Source organism: Nannospalax galili, unplaced genomic scaffold (genome assembly GCF_000622305.1).
Source record: "Nannospalax galili isolate Female #2095 unplaced genomic scaffold, S.galili_v1.0 scaffold744, whole genome shotgun sequence".
Classification (NCBI taxonomy): Eukaryota; Metazoa; Chordata; class Mammalia; order Rodentia; family Spalacidae; genus Nannospalax; species Nannospalax galili.
Window position 1 is genome coordinate 1682204 of NW_008351509.1, and position 26819 is coordinate 1709022.

Consider the following 26819-nt stretch of genomic DNA (forward strand, 5'->3'; position numbering starts at 1 on the left):
ACATCTAAATAAATGGTCAAAAAGCCTATGAAATGGTCCTCACCACTGTTACCCACCAAAACCATGACATGCACACCACAATAGATATTTTTTTAAAAAATATATTTTATTTATTATTTTTATGTGTATGTGTGTATTGCCTGCATGTAGGTAAGTGTGCCCATGTCGTGCAATGCCCGAGGAGGACAGAAGAGGCTATCCAGATCCCCTGGAACTGGAGTTACGGACAGTTGTTAGTTGCCATGTGGGTGCTGGGATTCAAACCTGGGTCTTCTGCAAGAACAGCCATTGTTCTTAACCACTGAGCCATCTCTCCAGCCCCCACGATAGATATTTCTTGACTCACAAACCCATGGAATGTCAAGAGATTGGCAGCTTAGCCAATCATTATTAGCAAGAACAGGGCAGCCCAGAGGCTGTGCTGTGTCATCTCAGCAAAAAAGGCACTGGGCTTAGCAAAAGGAGCCTCTATGGTCATTCAATGGGGTTGGGGAGAGGAATGACAATACTCTCTGTTTATGAAACACCACAAGTTCCCAGGGTGAGTATGGTCTTTCCCAGATCAGGGCAGACACAGAGGACCTTCTCTGTTTCGCTCACTGTTCTAGCAAGAGTCCACCCAATACAGAAATGGCATGTCTGGTAATCCCCCTAGACCTTGCTCTATAGGTCCCCAAGAAACAAACTTTGATCAGTTTCACCCTAGTGAAACTTAGCCTTCAAAAGTCATCCTCTATGAGCCCCATGAGCACAGAATTTGGAACCCCACAAACAGGCTTTGGGGCCTACTCAAGAGAGGTGTGCAAGGCAGTGGAGCCCTGGGGTTTAGCTTTCCTTTTGGTACTCACCTCTGCTCAGAAACAGGAATCAAAACCAGAGTCCCAAAGGAGTTCCTACTAGAGGTTTCTTCCCATTCATGCCCTGGCACAGTCTCAGTCCAGAGTCTTGTAAGGAGAGGCCTTGTTCTAGTCAACATCAGAGAGTCTAGTCACTTGCCACACTTGAGCATGATGCTCTTAAAGTGTCCAGGGACTCCAAAACTCTCTCCAGAAGAAATCTATGAGTGGCTAGAATCACAGAATTGGAGCAAGCATCATGAAATAGAAGCACACTTCTAATGGCTGCAGGTGCTAGAAGCACAGTGGTCACTGGATCCAGATACAAAGTTCACACAATGAGCAGTGTAGGTGTCTGTCAGGAGGCAGCCCTCCAGGGTTGCTCACTCCTCAGCAATCTCCTTTGCCAGTGACCTTGGAGATGGCAGGATGAAGTAACCCTAACACCAGTGGCTCTGTATGGCCACAACCACCTAACCTGTGTCCAAAGCCTCAAGTACAATTTTCCCAGCAACCAGCTCAACCAGCAAGCTCCATAGGACCTTGCACTGGGGCCTGGACTCTCTTGGAGTGTCCTATCAGGGTCTTGCTTCAATGACAAGGTAAAGAAGCTGGGGTGGGGAAGGAAATAGGGTAGTGACAGGCCATAACAAGTAAATCTTAAAGTAGCAGCTGGGGGCTGGGGATGATGCTGGGTGGTACAAAGCACTTGCCTAGAATGTGCAAGACCTTGGCTTTAGTCCCTAGAGCTATTTTAAAAGTGTCTGGCCACTCAGTGGATACCAGCATTCCTGATACCCAGCCATCTGTCACAGATGCTTTACATATGACACAGAAGCTACATCCTTTTGAGGTAAAGATGCTAAATGGGCCATGAAGTGACACTCCAAACAAGCACCTATGCACAATACCCTTGGCTCAGGGGATACTCTGCTTCAGGAGAGCTGAGAGGCATCTCTCCTAGCTGCAGCTCACCTTAGGTCCTCCAGACCAGCCCATGGGGGCACCATCTGCTCTTGGAACTCTCAGTTCCTTAAAACTGTACACGTTCTTTTTGTCCACTGAAATCCCAGAGCAACAAGCACACTTCGTATCAGATTATTTTCTAAATTCCACTCCTCAAGAAAGGGTTAACTCCAGGGCTGGGTGAAAAGACATACGGCTTCAGAAAAGTCAGAAAGGATGAGGAAAATGTTGAGTGCCACAGAAAACAGCTGAGGGTTGGAGAAATTCTGAGCTTCAAAAAGAATAACAAATAATCCATAATGGGGCTGGAGAGATGGCTCAGTGGTTAAGAGCACTGACTGCTCTTTCAGAGAAAAGGGGTTCAAATCCCACCACCCACAATCGTGATGGCTAACAACTGTCTATAACTCCAGTTCCAGGGAATCCGACACCCTCTTGTAACCTCCGCCGGTACTACAGAACATAGGTGCACTTACATACATCAGGCAATACACTCATACACATAAAATTAAAATAATATTTTTTTAAAAAACCAAATAATCCATAATGGGTTTTTGTTTTCACAGGATCTCCCTAGTCCCGGTTCACCTGGAAGTCCCTAGGTGGACCAGGCTGGCCTCAATCTCATTGGCCTTGCCGCTGAGATTAAAGGCAAGGGCCACCATGCCTGTTCCATAAAGGTTTTTTAAGAAAGAGTATATAGGCTGGGTATATAGTGTATAGGCCACCACACCTTTATCCCAGTCCTCAGGAAGAAGAGTTGGGTGGCTCTCTGTGAGTTCAAGGTGAGCCTGGTCTACATAGTGAGTTCCACCTGGGGCTACAGGGAGCCCTTGTCTGAAGGAAGGAGGGAGGAAGGGAGGAAAGAAATAATGAGCGATTTCTTTTTGAGACACAGTGTACCTGTAACCTCAGCTGGCCTAGAACTCGCTATTTAGACCAGGCTGGCCTCACTCTCAAAAAGATCCACCTGCCTATGCCTCCTGAGTGTGGAGATATTTAAATGGGAAGGAGGTAGGTTCTGAAGGTGTTTTTCCTCGCCTAAAGAAAGGGAACATCTTTATTATCCCATAGAGAATAAAGGAGTGTGACACATTCTTCCCCTATTGTTTCTAGAGAGAACCACTACAGTTAAGCAATGGTTGAGGGGAGATGTCACCAAAATGCCCAAGTAACAGAACAGAAGGGTGGGAAGGGCCTGGGTCCTTGATGATGAAGCTAAGTGCTAGATCAAGAGTCAAAAATGGACAAGAATGGCAGTATAACCAGTCAGAACGTTCAGCAGACTTTCAATACCCTAACAGGCTCCTTGTTATCTGTTAGTGGAGAAAACCCAAACTCTCAATCCAGAAGCACCACTATCCTTGCTTCTGCCGATAGCAGGCCTTATGAGCAAAGCCCTCGTTTGCACTGCTATCAAGAGACAGGACGTGCGTCGTACAGGCAGAACTACACCGTGACTCTTACAAGGGGCTCCAACCTTGTTACCCCCCGACTTGGTCATACTCCTCTGCTCCAAATAGGGTGAAGCACTGGCGACTCAACCAGAAGCTTCTGAGCGAGGCCTGCTGCCCGCCGCATGCTGGGAACCCACTCTGCCGGCTCTGACCCGGCCCCAGAACCAGCCCCCCACCAGAAGAGCGAAACCCACCTGCTGCAGATATTGGTTAATGGTGATGTGCGCCATTGTAGCAGCCCCGGATCTCAAGCTCCGGACTTCCGGCGTAGGTCCATCTCGGCTCCCAGTCCGGGCAACCCATTCCCCGCACCTTGGTTCCGTAACGGGTGGCGCGAGCCGAGCCACGGTGGCGAGCTTCGGGAGAACTTAGTCTGGAGCGCGAATGGCGTACGCTCTGCTTTTCGCTCCACGCTAGCGCGCGACCGAGTCCAGGGTTCCGAACGCTACAGGGACGCCTAGACCCCAGCGGAGACACGCGCCGGAGGACAAAGAACATGGGGGCTCCCAACCCCGCACCCTCATCCTGTCCTGCGTGGGGATGACCCGCGTCCCGTTCTGTGTGGGAGTAATGCGCCCCCGAGCCCGCCCTGTGTGGGGGTGACCCACGCCCCTATCCCGTCCTGTATGGGGGCGACCCACGTCCCCCATCCCGTCCTGTGGGGGTGACCCACATCCCCGTCCCGAGCTGTGAGGGCGACCCATGTCCCCATCCTGTCCTGTGGAGGTGACCCACGTCCCCCAGCCCTCTCTGTGGGATGCTCCTGGAGCTCAATCCCCCAGGGCAACTGAGAATGAGGAGTTCCGACCCCACTTGGGACCAAGTCCCTCGCACTCCCAGCCCCCCACGAATGCCCTCCCTGGGGTATCCCGGAGCAACGGGTGAGTGCGGAGTGTCGGTGTTTTCCTGAGCCCCAGGTATAGCGGCCCGGACACTTGAGTGTATCAAAGCAAGGACGGCGGTGTGTCCGCGCCCCCGGGCCTCGGTGCAGGGTCCCTAAAACGCCCAAGTCCGCGTTGGGTGTCCCCAGTCCTCCACGTGAGGCGTCACGGCGCCCTTTCACGAGCATTGAGTGTCGGACCTCGCAAAGCTGTGCGCGCAGGCAAGCACACTAGAGCGCTCATTGGGCGGAGCGCGCGCGCGTGGTCGGGAGAGAGTCGCGGCGGTTGGTCCTCGGCGCGCGCCCCGGGACGGGAGCAGAAGGAGGAGGAGCCGAGTCCTCACGGGCGGAGCTCGACAGGAGGAGGAGCGGGGCGCGCACGGACCCGGCGCAGGACCGGAGGAAAAGCCGGGCGCGCACCGACCGGGCGCAGGGCAGGAGGAGGAGCCGGGTGGCGCGGGGCGGGGCGGCGTCCGGCCCAGCCATGGCGGACGAGGGCCCGCGGAAGGGCAGCGTCTCGGCGCTCATGGGCCGCACCAACGGCCTCACCAAACCCGCAGCGTTGGCCGGGGGCCCTGCCAAACCGGGGGGCGCGGGCGGCTCCAGGAAGCTGGTCATCAAGAACTTCCGAGGTGGGTGCGCTCCTCTGAGGAGCGGGCAGGGCGGCCGTCAGGTCGCGCGCTCGGGCAGGGCCTCCTGGGGCCGCCGGGCCGGCCCTGTCCCCGCGCCTGCCGGCCTTGGGCCCGCAGCTCCCGCTCGGTCCTGTTCGGCGCCGCAGCCCGACTTACCTTGCACCTTGCGGTCCGCCACGTCCCCGCGCCCCAGCTGGCCCTGATCCCTCACTGCCTGGATGGCTTTGCCGGGCCCTGCTCCTGCACCTCCCCGCCGGCCCTGATCTGTGCCCCGGCCTGTCCTGTCCCCGCGCGGCCGTTGACCCTCTCTCCCCACAGACAGGCCGCGGCTGCCTGACAACTACACTCAGGACACGTGGCGGAAGCTGCACGAAGCGGTCAAGGCCATCCAGAGTAGCACATCCATCAGATACAACCTGGAGGAGCTGTACCAGGTGAGCGGCGGCGAGGACCGCGAGCACCAGGCTGTATTCCCCTCCCCCAGCCACCGGTGGCTCGTGAAACTGGCGCGGACGCCTGGGAGGCTGCGGGTCCGGAGCCTTCCGGGGTCGGCAGGTGTGTCTGTTGATCGCAGCCCCGGATTGGTGCCATGTGTGTTGAGGCTTAGGCCAGGCTGCTTAAGAGATGGAAGTTTCTCATCACCTGAGAAGAGGTGTGGGGCAGAGAGCCAACAGGGATTTGATGGTTCTAAATTGCAGCAGTGTGACAGCGCCAGTACATTATATGCAATAATGTTCGCTAAAATAGTCCAAGATTTATATCTTAGGTATTTAGAGCATATAATTATTTCTACTAGAAGTCTTGAATTTAAAGTCTTGGATTTTTCTCCTGGTTACACAAGTGAGTGTATTATACAAGTTAAGGAAATACAAAAAGATAAAGCAAGCAATAGTACCACCACCCAAAGTAAACTATTACAGATTGAGCATTCCTGATCCAAAATTCTCCAAAGTCCAAAAGTTTTTGGATGCATACATGAAAAAAAAAAAATCTACACCTGACCTCATGTGACTGGCCTCACACACAACACAAGTGTGCTAAAACTGTTGTCTAAAATTACCTTCAAGCTAGGGCCAGTGAGATTACTCAGTGAATAACGCACTTGCCAGGCAGGTCTGGCAATCTGAGTTCGATCCCAGAACTCCTGTAAAGATAGAAGGTGAGAACTGGCTCCACAAAGTTGTTCTCCCACGCCATATTTTTGCCATGGCACAAGCACCACACACACACAAACACACACACACATCATGAACACAGTAACAAATTGCCTTCAAGCTATGTGTGCAAGGTGTTTGAGACACGAATGAATTTCATGTTTAGACTTGAATCCCATCTCCAAGAAAAGTTATGTATATGCAAATAGTCTCAAATTCAGAAAAAAAAATCTGAAATCCAGAACTTCTGGTTACAAGCATTTTGGATAAAGGACACCCAACCTGTGGTGACAGATTGGTGTACATATACCTGTTCTTTGTCTTAAGTTTGTGTGTTCATGGTGTATTTGGGAGAAAGGATTTTTTTAAAGAATTTTTATTTTATGTATATGAATGTTTTGACTGCATGTATGTGAGTGCACCACCTGCATGCCCATGGAGGCCAGAAGAGGGCCATCAGATTCCCTGGAACTGGAGTTATAAACAGTTCTTAGCCACCATGTGGGTGCTGGGAACCAAACCTGGGTCCTCTGCAAGAACAACAACTGATTTTAACCACTGAGCAATCTCTCCAGTTCCAAGCCCCAAGATTTTTTTGGGGGAGGGGCCTTTTTGAGACAGGGTCTCCCTGTAGCCCCAGCTGGCCTGGAACCTATAGAGATCTACCTGCCTCTTTCTCCTCAGTGCTGGAATTAAAAGTGTGCACCACCACGCCCAGCTTCAAGATTTATTTTTAATTATATGGATGTGTGTCTGTATGTGGGTATGTGCATATGAGTTCAGGTGCCCATGGAGGCCTGAGGCATTGAATCTTGGAGCTGGAGTTACAGACAGTTGTAAACCTCCCAATATGGGTACTGGGAACTAAACACAGGTCATTTGCAAGAGCAATATGCACTCTTAACCCTGAGCCATCTCTCCAAGGCCTCTCCCTTTTTTTTGTCAGGGTCTTGCTATGTAACCGTGGCTGAGTTAGTACTTGCTGTGTATCCTACCCTGGCCTGGAACTTGCAGCAATCCTCCTGTTTTAACTTCCCAAGTGGTTGAATTATGCACTACCATGCCAGCTGATTGTGTTTTTTAAAATTAGCTTTATTGAGGTATAATTTATACATAACATGTGCTCTGGTGCTCCAGTAGGTAGGTTGGTTTTGATGGGAGGGGTTTTGGTTGGTTTTGTTTTTTGAAACAGTTTAACTATGTAGCCCAAATAGGCTCAAACTCAAGGTAATCCTCGTGCCTCAGACTATCAAGTACAGGGATTACAGGCTTGCACTAGGACACCTGGCATTACAGTAATTTTAACAGTCTAATATACAGCGTTTTGCCAACTCCATAATGAAAATATAGGCTGTTTCTTTCATCCACAAAGGCCCCTAGCTCTGTGCAGTCATCCCATACCCTTGACAGTCACTGGCTGGCTTTCAGTCATTGTGTTTGCCATTTCTAAATTTCATCTTAATGAAATCATGCATTTTTGCCATCTTTTGTGTTTGGCTTTTACTTAGGATAGTGCTTTTGTGATACACACTGCTAACAGTTTGATTTTTTTTTTTAATTAATGAGTAGTGTGGATATACCACAATTGGTTTATTTGTCAGACAGTGGACAGTGGGGACAGTTGGGTGTCAGTGGGGAATATTGCCCATAAAGCTGCTGTGAACATCAGTAAGTCTTGTGTGGTCATGTATTCTCATTTCTCTCAAGAAAATATCTATAAGCAAGTTCTCTAGGTCATGGAAAGTGTTTGCTTAATTTTATAAGAAACTTGCTATTTTTCAGAGGCTATACCATTTTGCATCTCTACCAGCAGTATGAGTTCCAGTTGCTTCACATTCTCACCAACATTTGATGGTGTCAGTTTCCCATTGTGGTTCAATTTGTACTACCTACACTATTAGGGATCTTTTCATATGTTTATTGCCATTCTATGTATCCTCTTTGAGGAAGTGACTATTCAGATCTTTTGCTTGCCTGCCTGTTGGCCAGTGTGCCTTCCCTTTTCTCTTCGTCCCCTCCCCCTTTTGTTTCACTATGTAGCCCAGGCTGGCTGCAAACTTGCAATCCACCTGTCTCAGCTTCCTAAGTGCTAGGATTATAAACATGAGCCACTACACCCAGCCTCATTTTATTAGGTTTTCCCATTATTGAATTTGTGAGTTTAATGTGTATTCTAAATACGAGTTCTATATTGCCTTGGAAATACTTCTAATCTGTAGCATATCCTTTAATTCATCTATGTCCTTTGACAAACAATCGTTTTAAATTTTGAAGTCCAATGTATCAGCTGTTTTTTTAGAGTGTGTTTTTAGTATCTACCTAAAAAAATCCTTTGCCTTAGCTGAGTATAGTGGCACACACAGAGGTAGGAAGATCAGGAGTTCAAACCCCACCTCTTCTACATTGCCAGCTTAGCTGGCTACATGAGACCAGCTTGAACTACATGAGACTCAGTCTCAAAAAAACAAAAACACAGGGGCTGGAGAGATGTCTCAGCGGTTAAGAACACTGGCTGTTCTTGCAGAAGACCCAGGTTCAAATCCCAGCACCCACATGGTAGCTAACAACTGTCCATAACTCCAGTTCCAGGGGATCCAACAGCCCCTTCTGTCCTCCTAGGGCATTGCACATATACACATAAAATAAAAACAATTTAAAAAACAAAAACAAACAGAAAAAAAAAAAAACACCAGCTAGGCGTGGTGGTGCATGCCTGTAGTCCCAGCACTTGGGAGGTAGAGGCAGGCGGATCTCTGTGAGTTCAAGGCCAGCCTGGTCTACATAGTGAGTTCTAGGCCAGCTGGGGCTACAGGGAGACCCTGTCTCAAAACAAAACAAAACAAAAAACATCAAAAAAAGACCCTATCTAAGATCACAAAGGTTTTCTCATATTTCCATGCAGGCATTTAGAGTCATAATGTTTACACTTAGGTCTGTGATCTATGTTGAGTGGACTTTTGAGTATATTATGAGACATAAATCCAGATGCAGTATTTTCCCTATAAGTATCCAGTTGGGCACCATTTGTTGAAACCCCACCCACACTGCCTTTCTCAAAGACAAGACCAACTGTCCATCTAGGAGTGGATGTAACTAGTTAAGTCAGGAAGGGTTGGCCTCCAGCTTTGTGCTTTTTCAAAGTTGTTTCAGCTATTCCTGGCTGTTTGTTTTTCCATATGAATTAGAATCTGTTTTCTAGCTTCCAGAAAGCCAGCTGAGGTTTTGGTTAAGATTATGATAAATCTTTATAGGCCATTTGGTGAGAACTGACTCAGCCTTTGGGATAGCTCTGTATTGGGTCTTTTTTTTCCCACTCAGCAGTGCTTTCTTGTTTTAGGTACAGGTTTTGCGCATCTTTTGTGAAAACTTTCCCTAATTTCATATTTTTATAGTAAGTGCTATTTTAAATTCTGATTTTTATATAGAAATACTGTTGATTTTTATATATTGAAATTGTTCTAACTTGCCAAACTTTTGAGTTTCTAGAATTTCCATAGGTCCCATTGGGTGTTCTGCTCAATCATGTGTGACTAGAAATTGTTCCACATTTTCCTTTCCAAATTGTGTACTTATTATTCGTTTCCCGGGGACAAGGGCTAGTAGAAGTAAAAAAGAGGGCCACGTGTCTTGTTCCTGGTCTCAGGGACCTTTCATCTTGCCACTGTTGCATATGATGCCATCTTAGAGGAAGGCCTTTTCTGTTATTAGTTTGATGAAAGCATGTTTTCTGCATCTGTTGAGGGATTATGTGGGGTTTGTTCCTTAGTTTGTCAATTATGTTCTTTGATTTTTTTTTTCCCCCTCAAATGTAGAGACACTCTTGCATGCTTGGGCTAAATCTTACTACTTGGTTGTAAGACATTAACTTTTTAAAAAAAAATAATTTATTGAGAATTTCATACAGGGATATAAGCATGTAAAGTGTTTTGATCAAATCCATGCCCACTCCCCTCCAACTCCTCCCATATCTCCCCATTACTTTTTTCTAATACATCATCTTTTTAAGTATTGGGTTCAGTTTGTTAACATTTTGTTAATTTTTGCTTTATGTATCCTTATGTCTTTTCCTAGTCTGAGTGTCAAAGTAGTGCTGGCCTCATGAATTGGAAAGTATTCTCTCTCCTTGTGTAGAATTGATGCTGTTTCTTCCTTAAATCTTTGAGGGAAATTCATAGACCATCTTGCCTTTCTTCATGGAAAGGTTTTAAATGCATAATGAGTGTCCCAAATCCCCCTAGGACTATCAGGCCTCTTCAGGGTTTGTAATCCTCAGCCCTGTCTCATCTGCTATTGTTGCCACTGGTGTGTTTACCTTACACATTGTCTTCTTCCTAGGTGTATGGTTTGGGTCTAGTTTGTTGTAACAGGGTCTCCCTGTAGGCCCAGCTGGGCCTGGAACTTGTTATATAGACCAAGCTGGCCTTGATCTCACAGAGATCTGCCTACCTCTACCTCCCAAGTGCTGGAGTTAAAGGTGTACATCACCATTGCTCAACTAAGTTGAGTCTTTTTGAAGGCTTCCGCAATTCTACTTACCCTTTGAACACAATTCTGCTTACTCTTTGTGATAGCCATTTTATTCTTCTGATCTGCTAACACTGTCTTCTTGGTTCTGGATTGATTTTTATCTCTACAAGTTCAATTAGGCCATAGATGAAGGCATACTGGGGCTAAGAACAATCTCTTGGTGCCTGGTAATGGGAGAAGTCCAACATCAAGGCCTGGGTACCCAGAACTACGTGTGGAGTGTGGACTGCAGCTGGGACTCAGGGAAGATGGGAGGTCCGTTCCAGAGAATCAGTCCTCCCAAGACCAGAATCTGCAAATGATGGGCCTCTCCTTGTCCCAACATAGAGGCAAAGCCTCTGCAGTACACAACCTGGGACCTCAGGGGAGGGCTGTGGGGAATATAGTTACTCAGAGAAGACTGAAACTGCCGCCCAACATCAGAAAATCCTCCATGCTCTACTCTGCTCGACCATCAGCCAAGGGCTATGGAACTGTAGCTCATGATAGGGGACCAAAGCTTCAGACTCAGGTGAGGGGTCCACAGCTCCAAGTTCATGCGAGGGGACCACAACTCCAGCTCACAGGAGGGGATCACAACTCTAGGTTGACAGGAGGGGATCACAACTCTAGGTTGACAGGAGGGGGGCCTCAGCTCCAGCTCATGCAAGGGGACCCACAACTCAGGCTCACGGGACAGGACCACAGCCCTAGCTCACAGGAGAGAAGGGTATGTTTTGAAAGTACAAATCTTTTCTGTTTGCCTCTGAAGACCTAAGTGTAAACTACTCATAGAAGAAAGTACACCTGTGATTGGTGTCCTTGTGTTTTGTCCTCTAGTCACCCTAGTGGATAATGGTAGCTCTGGTTGTGTTTGTAACAGCCATTAGAGGAAGGCCCCATATTGGGCTCAATCTGAGAACAAACTCCTCAGAGGGACCTGGGCTCCAGAGAGAGCCTGGTTGTACACTAGAGTGCATTCACAGAGGGTTCTGAAAGGTTCAAAACCTGTGGGTCATGTAAGTGAAGGTGAAAGCAGTACGGTTGGTTGTGGAACATGACAATAGGATTGCTAAAACATGTGGAAAAGTCCAGGAAATGGTAGACAGATCAGCATTGCTTTACAACCAGTTTGAGGAAGTCACACATTAGTGGAGAGTAAATAGTACTGAAGCAGAGAGTATACCTTCCCTGACATGCCTGGCCCACCAGAAATGGCCCTAGTTTAGCAGTCTGCATATTCAACAGTTCAATACATTCAGAACCTCTCTCCCTGGGAGTCAAGATTGAAATGGGGAAGACAGTTCTAGATGTGGTTCCTGGAAGACTTCTGAGCTTTCTGTTCCTCAGATTTGAGTCCTGACTGCATTTCTGCATTGCCATTTACTTATTTCTTCCAGGTGGGCACCTAGAGTGTTGGCATCCATCTCTGTAGGGTAGGATGGCCTTTCCAGATGTAAATGATGAGCCCAGGCCATCACTGCTACAGGAAATGCCACTAATACTGACCTGCTGGGTTTGGGCAGCATGTCTCACCCCTCCCTGCCATACCAGCATGTCTCTTGTCATAGTGACTGAGCCCAAGTGTATCCAGGTGTGTGTGGTGGTTTCCTGAGGGTTTGCCAGGCAATTCGGGCTTGTCTGCCTTTGTGTTTCTTCTTCACTCATATCAGTGAAATCAGTGATTCAGTCTGCAGTAACTTGCTCCTGTTTTCTGTGACCTTAGCTCTAGCTCAAGGATCTCTGCATGAATCTGAATTTAATGAATACCAGCAGACTCCTGACCCACAACTGCCTGCAGTTCCTTACTTCATTTGATGCTCTGCACCTGAGGGGTGACTGCTCAAGGCCACAGGAAGCATTTTGTTTCAGTAGCAGTGAATACACTCATGTGACATTTGAGAGAGCAAATAGATAGCATTCAGTACCACAGCTCAGGCTTGTCAGCACTCAGTGCTATGTCCCTGGCACAGCCTACTGGTCACAGCAACCGTGCTGTGAGGAATGACCGTTCGTTGGGGACATAATGAGCAATGTTTTCCCAGGTCTGAATTGATAGGAGGAACAGCTGTGACCTCATACAAGCAGAACCCAAAGACTGCCATATCTTACCTTGAATCATGAACTTAAATCTTGCTTTTCTAGGGTGACTTCTAAAAATACCCATAGCCACAGACACAGTTTTAAAGCACACTGTCGTAAGCTTGAGTCAGGTCTTCATACATCAAAAGGCATCATTACCCTGATTTCATATAGTTATTGTAGGATAAATGTGTGGCCACAGGATCCAAACCTGCTTTAGAGTCCTGGAACTGGTGTGCATCCTGGTGTAGAGACCACTGAACTAGGGACAAAGCTGGAGGACTTGAGGTGCCAGACTCTTGAAATCCCAGGGATGGTAAGCAAAGCATACTGTCAGTCTGAGCCCCTTATTGATAACCACTGCCATCATCATGCCTAGCCATTACTGTGCCCAGCACAAGTACCCTAAGTACCCATGGTTCTGGGGTTGCTTGTAGGTAACTGAAGTACTGTGGGGCATCATCCTTATAGGGTTTTCAAAGAACTTTGACATTTATGCTGAACAATCAACCTGTTCCTTTGTTGTAGGCTGTTGAAAATCTTTGTTCTCACAAAGTCTCCCCGACGCTCTACAAGCAGCTGCGCCAGGTCTGTGAAGACCACGTCCAAGCCCAGATCCTTCCATTCAGAGAATATCCTTTTTTTTTGCCTCATGAAGTTTCTATTACCCAACTTTTTAAAAAGTGGGATAAAGAACTATTGAATATTCTTAATAGTAGAACAACAGGTTTTAAATGATCTTTTTTATAGAACAAAGGGCTTAAGTTTTATAATCGTATTTTTAGTGAAATTTGTGACATTTAAATTACTGACATGAGTAAAAGGTAAGCAGCCTCCACTTACTGCATCTGCCTGAAATATTTAGAAGTTCTAAAAATGCCTTAAAACTATGTTCTTTCCCTTAATAACAATTTTTTAAAAATCTGTAAAAATCTGTATTCGTTTTCTAGAATGTGACAAATTCCCACTTATTCTTTCAGGGTGTGTCTGTCAGGAATTGGGGCTTCTCTCCTCGGGGTCTCACAGGCCCAAGTCAGGATGTCAGTAAGGCTTTGTCACCTGAGGGTGGATCTTTCTTGCTCTCACAGATAGGGAGCGTTAGGAACAAGGTTGCTACTTCCCCTGTGGCTGTGGTATGTCTGGCTCAGCCCTGAGTACTGCATCCAGTTTCTCCTGGTGGCTTGTACAATGTTCTAGGTAGGCAAAAGAACTTGCTTATCTGGTCTGAGACTGTACCTTGTAGGACAGAACCAACCAGAGGAGTGGTGCTATGGTTTTCAGTTAAAGAAGGGAGTTACTTTAGCATGTACTCTATGCAGGCCTAGGCAGAGGACATTTTAGGGTTTGCTGTGACCCATGCCCACAAAGACATCTATATAACCTGGCCAGTATTAGGATGCAGACTCCGTTGTGTGGAAAATTCATGGCAACTACTTGTCTGGCCCCATGCCTTTAAGTATAAAACAAGGCCCAGAACCTGCCTATTTTTTTTCTGGCTCAGGAAATCCTTTTTCTCCCTATGGCTCTCATTTCAGGAAACTTGACCCTGCCAGGTATACTGAACCTCTTGTTGCAGATGGCAGTAATCTGTGTTGCTGGACATCAAAGCCCTGACAGTCCAGGTGAAATGCCTCCACAAAACCTGCTGGCTTCCCACAGAAGTCACTTCCAGTTCTGCCACATGGGCTTCTATCAGGATACCTCTATGATATTCTCTGGCAAACATTTTGTCTTAATCACTGAAAGATTGTGTAAGATAATGGTGACCACATACCCTGGTGAAACCTGCCAGCATACCTTTTATCTCAGGAAACACCTGTGAGGTATATGGAGTCTGCCCCATTCCGGGATTTCTGTACCAGATATGTATATTACTGGGCGTGGCGGCTCACGTCTTTAATTCTAGCACTTGGCAGGCAGAGGCAGGCAATCTTTGTGAGAATGAGGCCAGCCTGGTCCACAGAGCAAGTTCCAGGCCTGTTGGTGCTACAGAGAGACCCTGTATCAAACAAAAAAAACAGGTATTTGAGGTATTTGTACTGCAGAAGCCTGACATCTAGACTTCGAGCAACCTGAGAAGGTCATCAACAGTGTTCCAGAATGCCAATATCCATCAGACTCAGCTTGTATTATTTGCTCTAGATCCACTTTGCTGGAAAATCACCTGCTCTAACTGGCCTCCTGCCAGTTAATCCCATTCTGTGGGTTGACCATAGTGTTCACTCATTCAGCAAGCCTTTACTTCCTGCCCAGTGTCTTGGTCCTAGATGACAAAAAAGTAACTGCTGCCTAATTTCTACCCTCCAAGAAGTCAGAGCCCCAGGATAGAACTGGGGAGTTAAGCTGTTTCTTTGGGGGGGGCGTCTTTGAGACAGGGTTTCTCTGTAGCCACAGCTGGCCTAGATTCACTATGGAGACAGGCTGGCCTTGAACATTTCAGAGATCTGCCTGCCTCTGCCTCCTGGGTGCTGGGATTAAAGGCATGCACCACCGTGCCTGGCTTTAAGCGGTTTCTTTATTTTTTGGCAAACCAGGATTACAAGTCATGATTTAACAGGCAGAGAAAGGCACTAACGAATTGTCTTTAGTGACAAGGCATCCTGAATTCAGATAAGTTAGGCTAACAGCAGCAGGACAAGAACCAGGCAAAGCTCCAGTGGGGCATGTTGCTGAATTGGGACTTCTGGCCAGATAGAGTGAACAAGGGGGAATACGTATTATTCCTGAGAACTGTGAACGGTTTGATGTGCAGTCCAGGTTGAAGATTAGACTTAATTCTTCATATGCCATCAAGAAGTTGAAAGTTAAACTGTATAGGTTACTTAGATTCCTTACAGGTTTCTAAGCAAGAGTCCAATAGAATTAATTGTTGTGAAAATCATTTTGGCAGAATGATGAAATGGCCTAGAACCCTGGCCAGCATGCAGGCCTGCTTCCAAAGTAATTGTCATGTGCCAGGCATCACACTAGACCCCTGGAAAAAATCATTGTGAGTAGCTTAGAGGTTTCCTCTAATGGGGAAAAGGCCACAAGTGCCCCTGGGCATAAAGGGCAACCCATCTGCCTGAAGAGGGACGTGCCAGGGGGCCAAAAAGACCAGTGAGGAGATGGTAACTGTTGGGCAGTCTGTGCAGAAACATGGAGACAGGTTGGGAAGAGCACACTGGGCAGGAGTTGGCAGTTGTTTCCATAGGCTTCCAGAAAGAGAAAACCAAAGAAGGGAAGCTGACCTGTGTACTGAAGAGTTTGGGGTTTATCTGTGGTGGAGATGTAGCTGAGGTCATTTAGGTGGTAGAATAGTCTTGTTTTTGAGGAAGCATGCCAAATGATGTGTGCTCTGGTGAAGTATTTACAAGGCAGGACCTAAACATCAAGATCACTAGTGGAAGTGACATCCTGGTGCATGGGGGCAAGGAGGTATCCAAGAGAAGTAACAACTCAGAAAGGAAAGAGAAATGGGAGGGGTTGGGTAGACTCAGCCAGGCAAGCTAAAGCATGGCAGGCCAGCAGTGAACATAGCAACATCACAAGGAGCCATTGTGTATGAATGGAGGGTGGCCAGGCTGGGGCCGGTAGATGTAGGCCAGGAGGTCTACAAGGCAGGACAGCAAAGTTACTGTGAGGAAGGCCTTGGCTTAAGGACATACACCTGAATGTTGGGTAAACTTTTGTGTCAACACTGTATACTGACAGGAGCATTAGCAGCCTATGCTTCTTGCTTAATGTGATTACAGGTACCCAGATAGCTCTTGGCAAGGACTCCTCCAAGGCAAACATGCTCCCATTTCTTTTGCCTCTGGAGTGCTCCAGGCCTTTGTGCAACTTACCTTCTAAGTGTAAGAGATTCTGCCCACTACATCTTTTTTTTTAGTATTTTATTATTTTTATGTGTATGAGTATATTGCCTGCATTATGTAAGTGTTCCTGTGCTTTGCAGTGCCTGCAGAGGTCAGAAGGGGACATCAGATCCCCTGAAACTGGAGTTATAGATGGTTCCAACATGTGCATGCTGGGAATCGACCCCAGGTTCTCTGCAATAGCAGTCAGTGCACTTAACCACTGAGCCATCTCTCCAGCCCCATGCCTGCTGTTTTTTGTGTATGTGTATATGATGTAATGTATGCCTATGCATGTACATATCAAGGCTGGAGATTAACACTGTCTTCCTCTATTGCTCTCCATCTTATTTTTTTTTTATTTTTTTATTTTTTATTTTTTTAAGACAGGGTCTTCCTGTAGTCCCAGCTGGCCTGGAACTCACTATGTAGACCAGGCTGGCCTTGATCTCTCAGAGAGAGCCATGTGCCTCTGCCTCTGAATGCTAGGACTAAAGGCATGAGCCATCACGTCTGGCTTTCACCTTATTTTTTATAGTAGGTCTTTCACTGAAGCTGAAGTTCACTAATTGGCTAGACTGACTATCCAGTGAGCCACTGGTATCCCTCCTGTCTCTGCCTACACTAGGATTGCAGGTGCATGCAGCAGTCACTTTGCCTACTGAGCCATCTCAGCCCCTGCCTACTATTTCTTGAGAATGTGCTAATATTTTGGCCAGTGGGCCACAAAGCAGGGCATGCCAAGTGGGAAAGGACTCCTGCTTTCTTAGCAGCATTTCCTGGCCTCCTATTCAAGTCACTACTAAATCCTGCCCCTTTTAGATAGGTCACCTATTAGTGATGCCCTTTCCCAAGACCCGGGGGAGGGGCGGGCTATGCATATGATTGCCCAGACAGAAGCTGGTTCTACCTAACTGGGTACCACATGATTCAGAACCATGCCTTCTTGACCAGATTGGGTGGCATAGGTTCTTCAAAGATGTCTTGCCAACTGTCCCAAGAATCTAAGTAAGTAATAGGTGAAAGGTTCCTGTATCCCTAACTACTTCTTCCATTGTGACTCTACTTGGCAAAAATGCTGCAACCTGGCCATCTGAAAAGGAGGTTGTACAGGAGAACACTGCTACTGCCCTGCAGGAGATCAGCCATGGGGATGCTCACAGACATCTCTGTCTGTGACTGCATCATCCACAGGGCTGGTTGATGGGCTGGGTTCTTCATGGAACTACTGTGCCTGTATGCTTTGGACTAGATGTGGGAACAGCATGTACAGAGATCTTGCTGTCAGCAATCAAGCTGTTGGTGACTCAATTTACATGTCACTACAGCTCAGCCTATCAGCTGTGTCTTCTAGAAAAGAAATAGGTTGTGTTAAGGGCTTTGTAGGCCATTTGACTAATAAGGAGAATGGTAATTAAATAATCCCCAAGCAAACCAATGTTATATAATTTTCTCAGCCACCATAGCAAGAGTACCTGGTTGATATGTTGAAATTGAGTAGCCAATGATTCAGAATAAGTGCTGCACCTGGGCCCTTCAGGACAGCACAGTGGATAGCAGTGCACACCCTCTAGAGTATGGGTCACTGACCTGCCACTCTTCCAGCCTGATATATACGATATATTTTTGCTTTCTTTTTAGAAATCAGCTTTGTGATTGGCAGTTTTTTCATAGTCTACCTACCATAAGTATTCTTGCTGTTGGATTTTTGTTGCCTAGTGAAGGGCCTACCTCACTTCATGGATGGTGTGAATCCTTTTCAGCGTTGGTCTTTCTTTGAAGTGAGACAAGAATGCCTTTTAGGAACTTTCCTCAGCATAAGCCATAACAGGCCCTTTGGCACCTGTGCATCTCACTGCCTAGGATTACTGTGGCACCATGGTGACACCTTAAGTCTTGGATCCTGGAATTGACTGAAGTTTAATAAACACCACCACACTCATGATATTAGTTTACTGTTTTGTACTTTTTTCCATGGGAAATAGCAAAAGAAATTATTGATTTGGATACCTGCATTACTTCACAGAACCCTTTGAAAGAACACTGACATTGGACCCTTGCATTTTTTAAAAAAAAAAATTTTTATTGTGTATGAGTGTATTGCCTGCATGTGAGTGAGTGCACCTGTGTTGTGCAATACCACGGAGGTCAAAAGAGGGCTTTGGATTCCCCTGGAACTGGAGTTAAGGACGGTTCATAGCCGCCATGTGAATGCTGGGACTCGAACCCGGGTCCTCTGCAAGAGCAGTCAGTGCCCTTAACCGCTGAGCCATCTCCCCATCTCCTGGACCCTTGCATTTTAAGAGATACTAGACGAGGTACATCTCTTGTGTGGTTATGGGTGTCACCTGAGCTGCCTGGTGGCCTCAGATGGACTGGTGTCAGTTTAACTCCATTTTAAACTTAATGCAAGCCCATTATCACATAGCTCAGACAGGCCAATGTGGACTCACTGGGAACCTACCAGATCTCCATTATGAGGCTGATAGCTTTTATTTGGAGCTCAGAGTCGGGGCTGCCAGGCTGCCAGTGGAGTGGCACTTCACAACCTACTTGAATGTCCTTATGGTTGACTTTTACAGTGGGCCTGCATACTTTACCATTGGGGAAGCATTCTCCCAGGGTAATGTGATAACCATTGAACTGATAGGCCTTTACTGTGATTCTCTAAACTTGGGAACATGCTTCCTAAGACTTAGGAAGAAAGAAAGGCTGCTTTGTCTGGGCTGCTGTGGTTTAAGGCCATCTTCCCTCACTACTCAGACCAGGACAGATGAGCTTATAGTCCCTATTTCCCTGAATACCTTTCTTCCAAAACTGGGCCAGCATCACCTGCCCCAGTCAGCCACATTTGACTGAAGGCCTGGCACCTGTCTGGCCTGGGTATGGTGTACTTGTCCAAGTTTCTCTTCCATCTGGGTGTGCTGTGTTTCCTCAGATGAGCAGAATGTGGGTAGCCTACTGCACTTGAACTTACTGATATGGCTGGTGTCACATGTTAGTAAGTGGCAGACAGGACCAAAGCCTAGGACTTGGGGCACTTTCCATTTACATGGACCACTTACTCTCAGGAAGCTGGAAGAGCAAATGAGAACAGAAGGGAAGGTCCTTTCTGAGAACCCATATTATGTGTGTCTTTATCCTAAAACTATATTTTGCACATTTAAAAAAAGTATATCCTGTGCTGAGTGTTGTAGCACATATGTGTAATCTTAGCACTGAGGAGGCTGAGGCAGGAGGATCTCAAGTTCAATACCAGCCTAGGCTCTATATCAAGACCCTGCCTCAAAAACAAATGTAAGCTGGTGTGGTGACTCATACATAAAATCCCAACACTTAGGAGACTGAGGAAGAAATAGTGCTATGAGTTTAAGGCTAGCCTTTCTATAATGAGACTATCATATACCCACAAACAGAAAACAACAAAGCCACAGTGTGTGTGTATGTGTCTGAGTGCATAATTTGGTCATGAATGCAACTTTGTGTTAGTATTGTAAGAACTTTTTTTTACTGTGCTGAGAGTCGAAGGTAAGCCTCTACCACTCTCAGCTGCCAGTTTCTTGGCACTATTAATACTTTTTTTTTTGACTGGGATACCCTGGACTTACCAGACAGCAGCTCTAGGAGCTCCATTGTGGGGTTATGTTCAGTTAGGCCCTCAGTGGGGTGAAGTTCTGCCACCAGATGCAGTTCTTGGGCATGAGTGCTTATGTAAGCTGACAGGAAGTGAAAGAGAAGACAAGGGAAGCCAAATAGAAACAGGAGAAATAGAGCTGAGATGGGGTAGATTAGTACAAATAGAAAATGAGGTGGGGGAATCTTAGTAATCTACACTTGTGGTTTGGGAGCTGCAGGCCTCTGCCAGCCCATTTGTAGACTGGTAGCATATAAACCACAGGTGTTTACTCTTTACAGTCTGGAGGCTATAGATCAAGGCACCAGTAGACTTCATCTGGTGAGGGATTCCTGGTTTGTAGATAGGGTGAGACAGCTCTCTTGGGGCCTTTTTTATACCTCCTGGTACTGTCACTGGATTAGGGTTTCAGTATGTAAATTTGGAGGGACACAAGCATCCAGACTATGGTACGGCCTTTCGGTGGTTCATCACTAGAGAACATCAATAGGGAAGGGTGCTGAGATTAAGGTGAAAGTTGCAACAGTAGAATAGACTGATGTGTCTGAAGTTTCCTTAGCAGGTCTGCACAGACTCACTAGACAGCGTTTTATTTCTAAAGAAGATTAACACATGCTGGCAAGATCACTGCAGACAAATGGTAAGCTCACATTTCTTTATCGGCCCTGATGCTCTAGCAATACTGCTGTTACCACCTGCTTTGGCTCATTTATGTTCCCCTACTTGTACTTTGGCCTTGCTTAGCCTCTGCTCTGGGCAGAATGAAGATGAGTGGAGTGATGAGGGACATGTCCTCCATAACCTATATAGCCACATTTACTTACCTGCCTTTCCACCAAGTTAAGTCCTGGGCAGATCTTGAACTGAGATGTGGAAGTTATTCTTGAAGGTGTTGGGAGCAGGGATGCATCGGAATGTCCTATTCACACATCCAGCACAACTGAGTAGCAGAATAGAATGGGGAGGTAAAGCTACTCAGACAGTCTTTTCCAGGAGAGGGTACTAACAAGCTCTACCTCTAGATCAGCAGTTGGTATGTGCATGTAGAATCTCCCTAACTTCCCAAAGGAGTCTCTTCCAAATGCCTCCCCAACTGCGATTTGCCTTTTTTACTACACCAAGATGACAAAGCCTTAGATTGTAGATGAGTGTAATCTAATTCAATTTTACACATGTAAGTTTTTAGTGTGGCCTGGATGTTAATGATTTAAGTGAGAGAAAAGATAGTATATGTAGTTTCTACAAGTAGGCTGAGAAGTAGACTGAATGCTTGATTTCTTTCTTTTTTTTTTTTTTGGTCTTGACAGGGTCCAGCTGCTCACTATGTAGACCAGCCTGGCTTTGAACTCACAGAGATCCACCTGCCTCTGCCTCTGCCTCTGAGTGCTGGGATTAAAGGTGTGCACCACCATGACTGGTTTAAGTGCTTGATTTCTAAAAGAGTCAGTCAAGTGATGGGCAGTGAAGGTCTGTTTTGAGCTACATGCTTAGTGGGTATGAAAAAAAAAGAATGTCCACTGGGGAAGGTGTGTTCACATGTTAACAGTCTCACCACAAAGTAAAATCAGTTCCAGGTGATAATGCAGAGCTGCAGCAGCAAAATTAGAGGGCAACTTACTGTCCTGCTTTTTATTCTCCTCATAACAAGGGTTCAGCTTACTCTTGATCCCAGGAGCCTCAATATAGTATAGCAACTCCTATATTTTAGAATATTTAAACTGGGCGTGGTGGTATGTCTGTAATCCCAGCATTTAAGAAATAAAATAAAGGCAGGAGGATCAGGAGTTCAAAGCCAGTGTGGGCTGCATGAGACCCTTTTTCAAAACACAGAGTGAGAGAGAGTTTAGCTCTTGCTTGTCTAAAAGCTAAGTCACAGTATCAGTCAGGAGATGACTAAATTTCTTGAGGTTGAATGCTTGACGGTCTCTACTGTCTGGGTAATTCAAGAGATGAAAAATACCAGGAGGAAAAGTTAAATTTAGAAAAATTAGAGTTGATTTGTGGGCTCTTTTCTATCAAGAAATGGTTATAATTGTTACGGGGCTGGAAAGATGGCTCATTGGTTAAGAGCTATTCTTGCAGAAGACCAAGGTTTGAATCCCAGCACCCACATGGCAGCTAACAACTGTCTGTAACTCCAGTTCCAGGGGATCCGACAGCCTCTTCTGTCCTTCTATGGTCTTGCATGATACAGTTGCACTTACATACATGCAAGCAATACATAAAATAAAAATTAAAAAATTCTTAAAAAGAAAGGATTGTGCCAGGCATGGTGGCGCACGCCTTTAATCCCAGCAGTCGGGAGGCAGAGGCAGGCGGATCTCTTGTGAGTTCAAGGCCAGCCTGGTCTACCTAATGAGTTCCAGGACAGCTGGTGCTACAGGGAGACCCTGTCTCAAAAAGACCAAAAAAAAAGGATTGTTACAATTCGAGACAACTAGCATAGGCTCTTCTAGAAAGTCTCATCCCAAGCAGCTAATGTAAATGAATGAATGAATGAATGAATACTGCTCCTGTCTGGTCTTTAGATCATGATCAGGAGCATCTTCTTATTTCTGGACCGCACCTATGTCCTTCAGAATTCCATGCTGCCTTCTATCTGGTGAGTATCCCATCTGGCCTGGCATAGCCCCCTGCTCTCTCTGGTGAACATCTGACTGTTAAGTGTTGTGTATACTGCACAGAGCCCATTATCAGACAGGGTTTGTGGATGATTGCTCTGGCAAAGTGAATGTCCTCCCCCAGATTCCAAGACATTTACAGTCCAAGGAAGCAGGATTAACTTGCAATTATTTTAGATCTGCCCTTTGTAGAAACAACCAAATACTAGAGAGTGAGTTGCTGGAAACATTAGAAAAAGTAAGGACCCAGAGGGTACAGGAGTAGGTATAGTGGTGGATCCCATAGCATTGACACCTGTACAACTCACCCAAGAAGAGTAGTACATAATGGGTTGAAGCCAACAGATTCACAGAATAGTGATTTGATTGTTGGGTGTCTGTGTGATGTTGGACAGCTCAGTACTTGGAACAATCAAAACTTGACTATCCAGGAAAATAGCCTCATTTAAGGTAGAGACATAAGGCATCCTGGACTGGATTTGTAAACAAGCATTTGTTAAAGAACTTTTCAAGCCCTGAGTGTAAGTAGCAAGTAGCACTTTCTGACTGGTATGTGTAGCACAGTTGAAGCTTCTGGAGCTTCAAAGGGTAAAACCTTGTTCTATTTGCACTATCTGACAGGGACATGGGCCTAGAGCTATTTAGGAACCACATCATCAGTGACAGGATGGTTCAGAGTAAAACCATTGATGGGATCCTGCTGCTGATTGAGCGTGAGCGAAGTGGTGAGGCGGTGGATAGGAGCCTGCTTCGGAGTTTACTAAGCATGCTCTCGGATCTCCAGGTGAGGCCTTGGTCTTGAGTGTGTAATGGCCACCTTCCCCTATGCATGCATCCAAGATATAAGCAGGAAAAAGATCATAAGTATTAGTTGAAAACATGGGAGATTATTTCATCCCTGTGGAAGGAAGGACTCCAGCTAACACTGCATGAAGAGCCACAAAAGAAAAAAATGGTAAGCATGTCTGTATAAAATGCTAGTTTTTCATGGAAAATATGTCATAAACAAAGGTAAAATCAGATGACCAACTGTGAAGAAATAGCACATACAGAAGACAAAGGCTAGTTGAGAGCAGATATGGGCCTCCACCTGGTAGGAGTATACCCCAGAGAACATTGACACATGGTGACCATGGGCTGCAGCCTGCTGCTTCAGAAAGTGGGGGTCCTTATTGCTTGAAACGGCTGGTTCCTCTTAACTGCTCATTCCCTAGGTTTACAAAGATTCATTTGAACTCAAGTTCTTGGACGAGACTAACTGTCTGTACGCTGCAGAAGGCCAGAGGCTGATGCAGGACAGGGAGGTAAGACACACAGCTGATTGCATTTTGCCTCTTTCTGCCCCTTGGAGTGTCACTCATAGGGACTGCGTATCTTTCCAAATACATCTATTAATCTTCTGAAATACGCAGGCATGAACTGCTTATGATATAGAAAGAAGTTAACTTCTTTCCCTTAGGAGCTATTTTTTGCCCACTGCTACAGGTAGTTTCTGAAGTAGCAAAGGAGCTCATGTTTATGCAAGGGGATAAAGAATAAATCCTAAATGTAAAAGATAAAAATCTTATCAATTTCTCATCTATGCAAGTTATTGGGGAAAAAATTCCCCCAAAAAATATATGTGGAAAGGCATATGTAATAGCAATATCACCCCAGCCCTGATAACCAGCTTCTTAGCTACTGGAGCACAGTTCTGGGGACAGCCACTCAAGAATCTTCTGCTGCTCACAGGATGATCCCTGGCCTGTCATATCTGGGTTTGGCTACTGCTCTCAGACTACTCCACTGATTCTTGTCACTCCTAGACACCTGAAGTGTACTTTGTGATCTTTGTGACCACAAGGAGGTGTCCCCTCCGAGAGCTTTATGTGTGGTTGCCAGGTTGCTAGTAGGTTCTGAGCTTCCCACCCAGATACTACTGGTAGTTCACCTATTGTAGGCCTGGGGGTATACACAGTCTCCCCAACACTTTGTAGTAAGCAAGGAACAACAGTGAGTGCAACCTGCACCCTAAGTCTCGAAGTGACTTTCAACCTCCCAGTTGCCCCTCCCATACCCTCCCACCCTGTCCAGCCCCAGTAGTCTACTAATATCTGGCTTGAATGTGTTCTTTTCTGTCTTTTTTAATTTTATGAGGAAAACATTTTTGAGTAATGTGAGGAATCCTTTTGCTATTGATGTGTTAAATATTTTCTTTGAAAGGTTCCAGAATACCTTAACCATGTGAGTAAGCGTCTAGAAGAGGAAGCAGACCGAGTGATCACTTATCTAGACCACAGCACACAGTAAGCATTGTCACTAAATACAGCTCATAGTTATAATCTGTCTGTGTTCAGTACTCACAAACTGTACTTCTTACCAAGTGACCCTCAAGGGCATAATGTCAGCTGAAGCCCTTGGCATCCGAGTGCCAATACAGGGATTCTCTTTGCTTAATGGAGCATCACTTCTGATGAATTCAAGGCTCTTCTATTACTAGATTTTTGTTTTTAAAGATTTTATTTGTTTGTTTGTTGATTTGAGACACTGTGTAGCTCTGGCTGACCTGGAACAATGTAGACCAGGCTGGCCTTGCGCTCACAGAGATCCACCTGCCTCCTCCTGTGTTGCTGGGATTAAAGGCATGCACCACCATGCCTGGCTTTATTTTTATTTTTAATTATGTGTATGTGTGTGAGTATATACACATGAGTACAGATGCCCTCAGAGGCTGGAAGTATTAGATGCCCCTAGGCCATTTTGACCTACCCAACATGAGTGCTAGGAACTGAATTCTGGTCTTCTGCAAGAACAGTATACACCAAATTGCTAAGCTATTTCTCTGATACCCAGTTATAAGCTTTTTGTTAGATGTCATACATAGTTATAATTCTTATCATATTATTTTCTCTTTTCATCTGTCTTTTTTCTCTAGACCTGAGGTTGATGAGCACCTAGGGAGAGAAAAAAAGAGAGTATGTATGTTTGTGTAAGACATGTAGTATTTACTGCTGTGAGGAAGTGTGCAGCCTATGGAGCCCTGGAGGAGGCATAGAGGAGACATGGTGACCCATGCAAAGCTCCACTCCTGTGGAGAATGAGGAAGAAGGGAAGGGACAGGATCACAGCAGACATAGCATAGTACAGGAAATGGCATCTTTAAAAGAAGGATTATATTCTCCCCTTGTGAGTAAGAGAAACCATAGGTCTTGGGTGTCTGGTCCAGAACTGAGCTGGGTAAATACTGGATTGCTTGTGAATAGTGGCATATTCATTATACTCCCATTTCATTGGGGAGAGGAGATGGGAAGAGCCCACAGGAGGCTGAGAAGCAGCCAGGGAGATGCAAAAGCCACCTTGGGCTCCCCTCGAAAATGGTTCCCTTGGGTTACTTACCTCTCTAAGCTCCATTTTCCCATGTGTGGAATGGAGGGTGGAATTTAACCTGCCTTTCTCTCCTTGGGTGCTGTGAGATTATAAATAAGATGGCATGTTAAAAAGTTGATTATAAAAGGCTGGGCATGGTAGTGCACACCTTTAATCCGAGTGCTCAGGAGATACAGGCAGATGGATCTTTGTGAGTCCCAGGCCAGCCTGATCTGTACTTAGCAAGTTCCAGGCCAGCCAGGGCTACATAGTGAGATCCTGTCTTTTAAAGAAACATTTCTTATAGGGCAGGCAAGATGACTCAGTGGATAAGGGCACTCCTAAGTTTAATAATCTGAGTTCAATTTTGGTACCCACATGATAAATAGAACTGACTCCTGCAGGTTTCCTCTGACCTCCACACATGTGCTGTGGGGATACACACACACATACACACACATACATATATGCACACGTGTGCGCGTGCACACACACATACACACACACAGAGGCAATAAGTTCTTTATAAACTTTAAAATGAAGGCTTGAGAAAATGCCTAAAGTTAATCAGTCTTAGGATAAAACAGATGCTCTGATCTTTTGCACAGAACAAAAAATTGAGTTAGGAATAATAAAAGAGAAAGCCAAGATAATTTCTGTACCTGTGACTGTAGTGGTCAGGCCTTCTGAATTCCCTTATTTTCTAGTGCTCTGTTTTGTGTGATACCCATGTGCCCAGAATTCATGGCAGTCTACTACCACAAGCAGGATCCTGCTTAATGATAATAGGATGGGGCAATCAGGATGAGGCATGGAGCTACAGGAGTGTGTCTCAGGCAAGTGACAGAAAGTGAAAAAAAGTAGAGGGTA

At 45.9% G+C, this 26819-nt stretch overlaps 2 protein-coding genes across 6 annotated transcripts in view; one reads left to right on the forward strand and one right to left on the reverse strand.

The window, feature by feature from the left end:
- Pcid2 (PCI domain containing 2) overlaps nucleotides 1-5034 on the reverse strand; it is a 34874-nt gene extending 29840 nt beyond the window's left edge. For 3 of the 4 annotated variants that reach the window (XM_017802019.2, XM_029553712.1, XM_008848424.3), the window contains exon 1: nucleotides 3454-3575. In XM_017802019.2, coding sequence (XP_017657508.1) covers nucleotides 3454-3489 — 36 coding nt within the window. In that variant the 5' untranslated portion in view covers nucleotides 3490-3575. Of the gene's footprint in view, nucleotides 1-3453; nucleotides 3576-4927 lie in introns of those variants that run through there. The other variant, XM_029553713.1, reaches the window with a different exon arrangement.
- Nucleotides 4529-26819, forward strand: part of Cul4a (cullin 4A) — a 50189-nt gene continuing 27898 nt past the window's right edge. The window contains exons 1-8 of one of the 2 annotated variants that reach the window (XM_008848425.3): nucleotides 4531-4771; nucleotides 5090-5205; nucleotides 13042-13145; nucleotides 20554-20623; nucleotides 22512-22585; nucleotides 23226-23388; nucleotides 23819-23908; nucleotides 24807-24889. In XM_008848425.3, coding sequence (XP_008846647.1) covers nucleotides 4624-4771; nucleotides 5090-5205; nucleotides 13042-13145; nucleotides 20554-20623; nucleotides 22512-22585; nucleotides 23226-23388; nucleotides 23819-23908; nucleotides 24807-24889 — 848 coding nt within the window. In that variant the 5' untranslated portion in view covers nucleotides 4531-4623. Of the gene's footprint in view, nucleotides 4772-5089; nucleotides 5206-13041; nucleotides 13146-20542; nucleotides 20624-22511; nucleotides 22586-23225; nucleotides 23389-23818; nucleotides 23909-24806; nucleotides 24890-26819 lie in introns of both variants that reach the window. The other variant, XM_029553711.1, reaches the window with a different exon arrangement.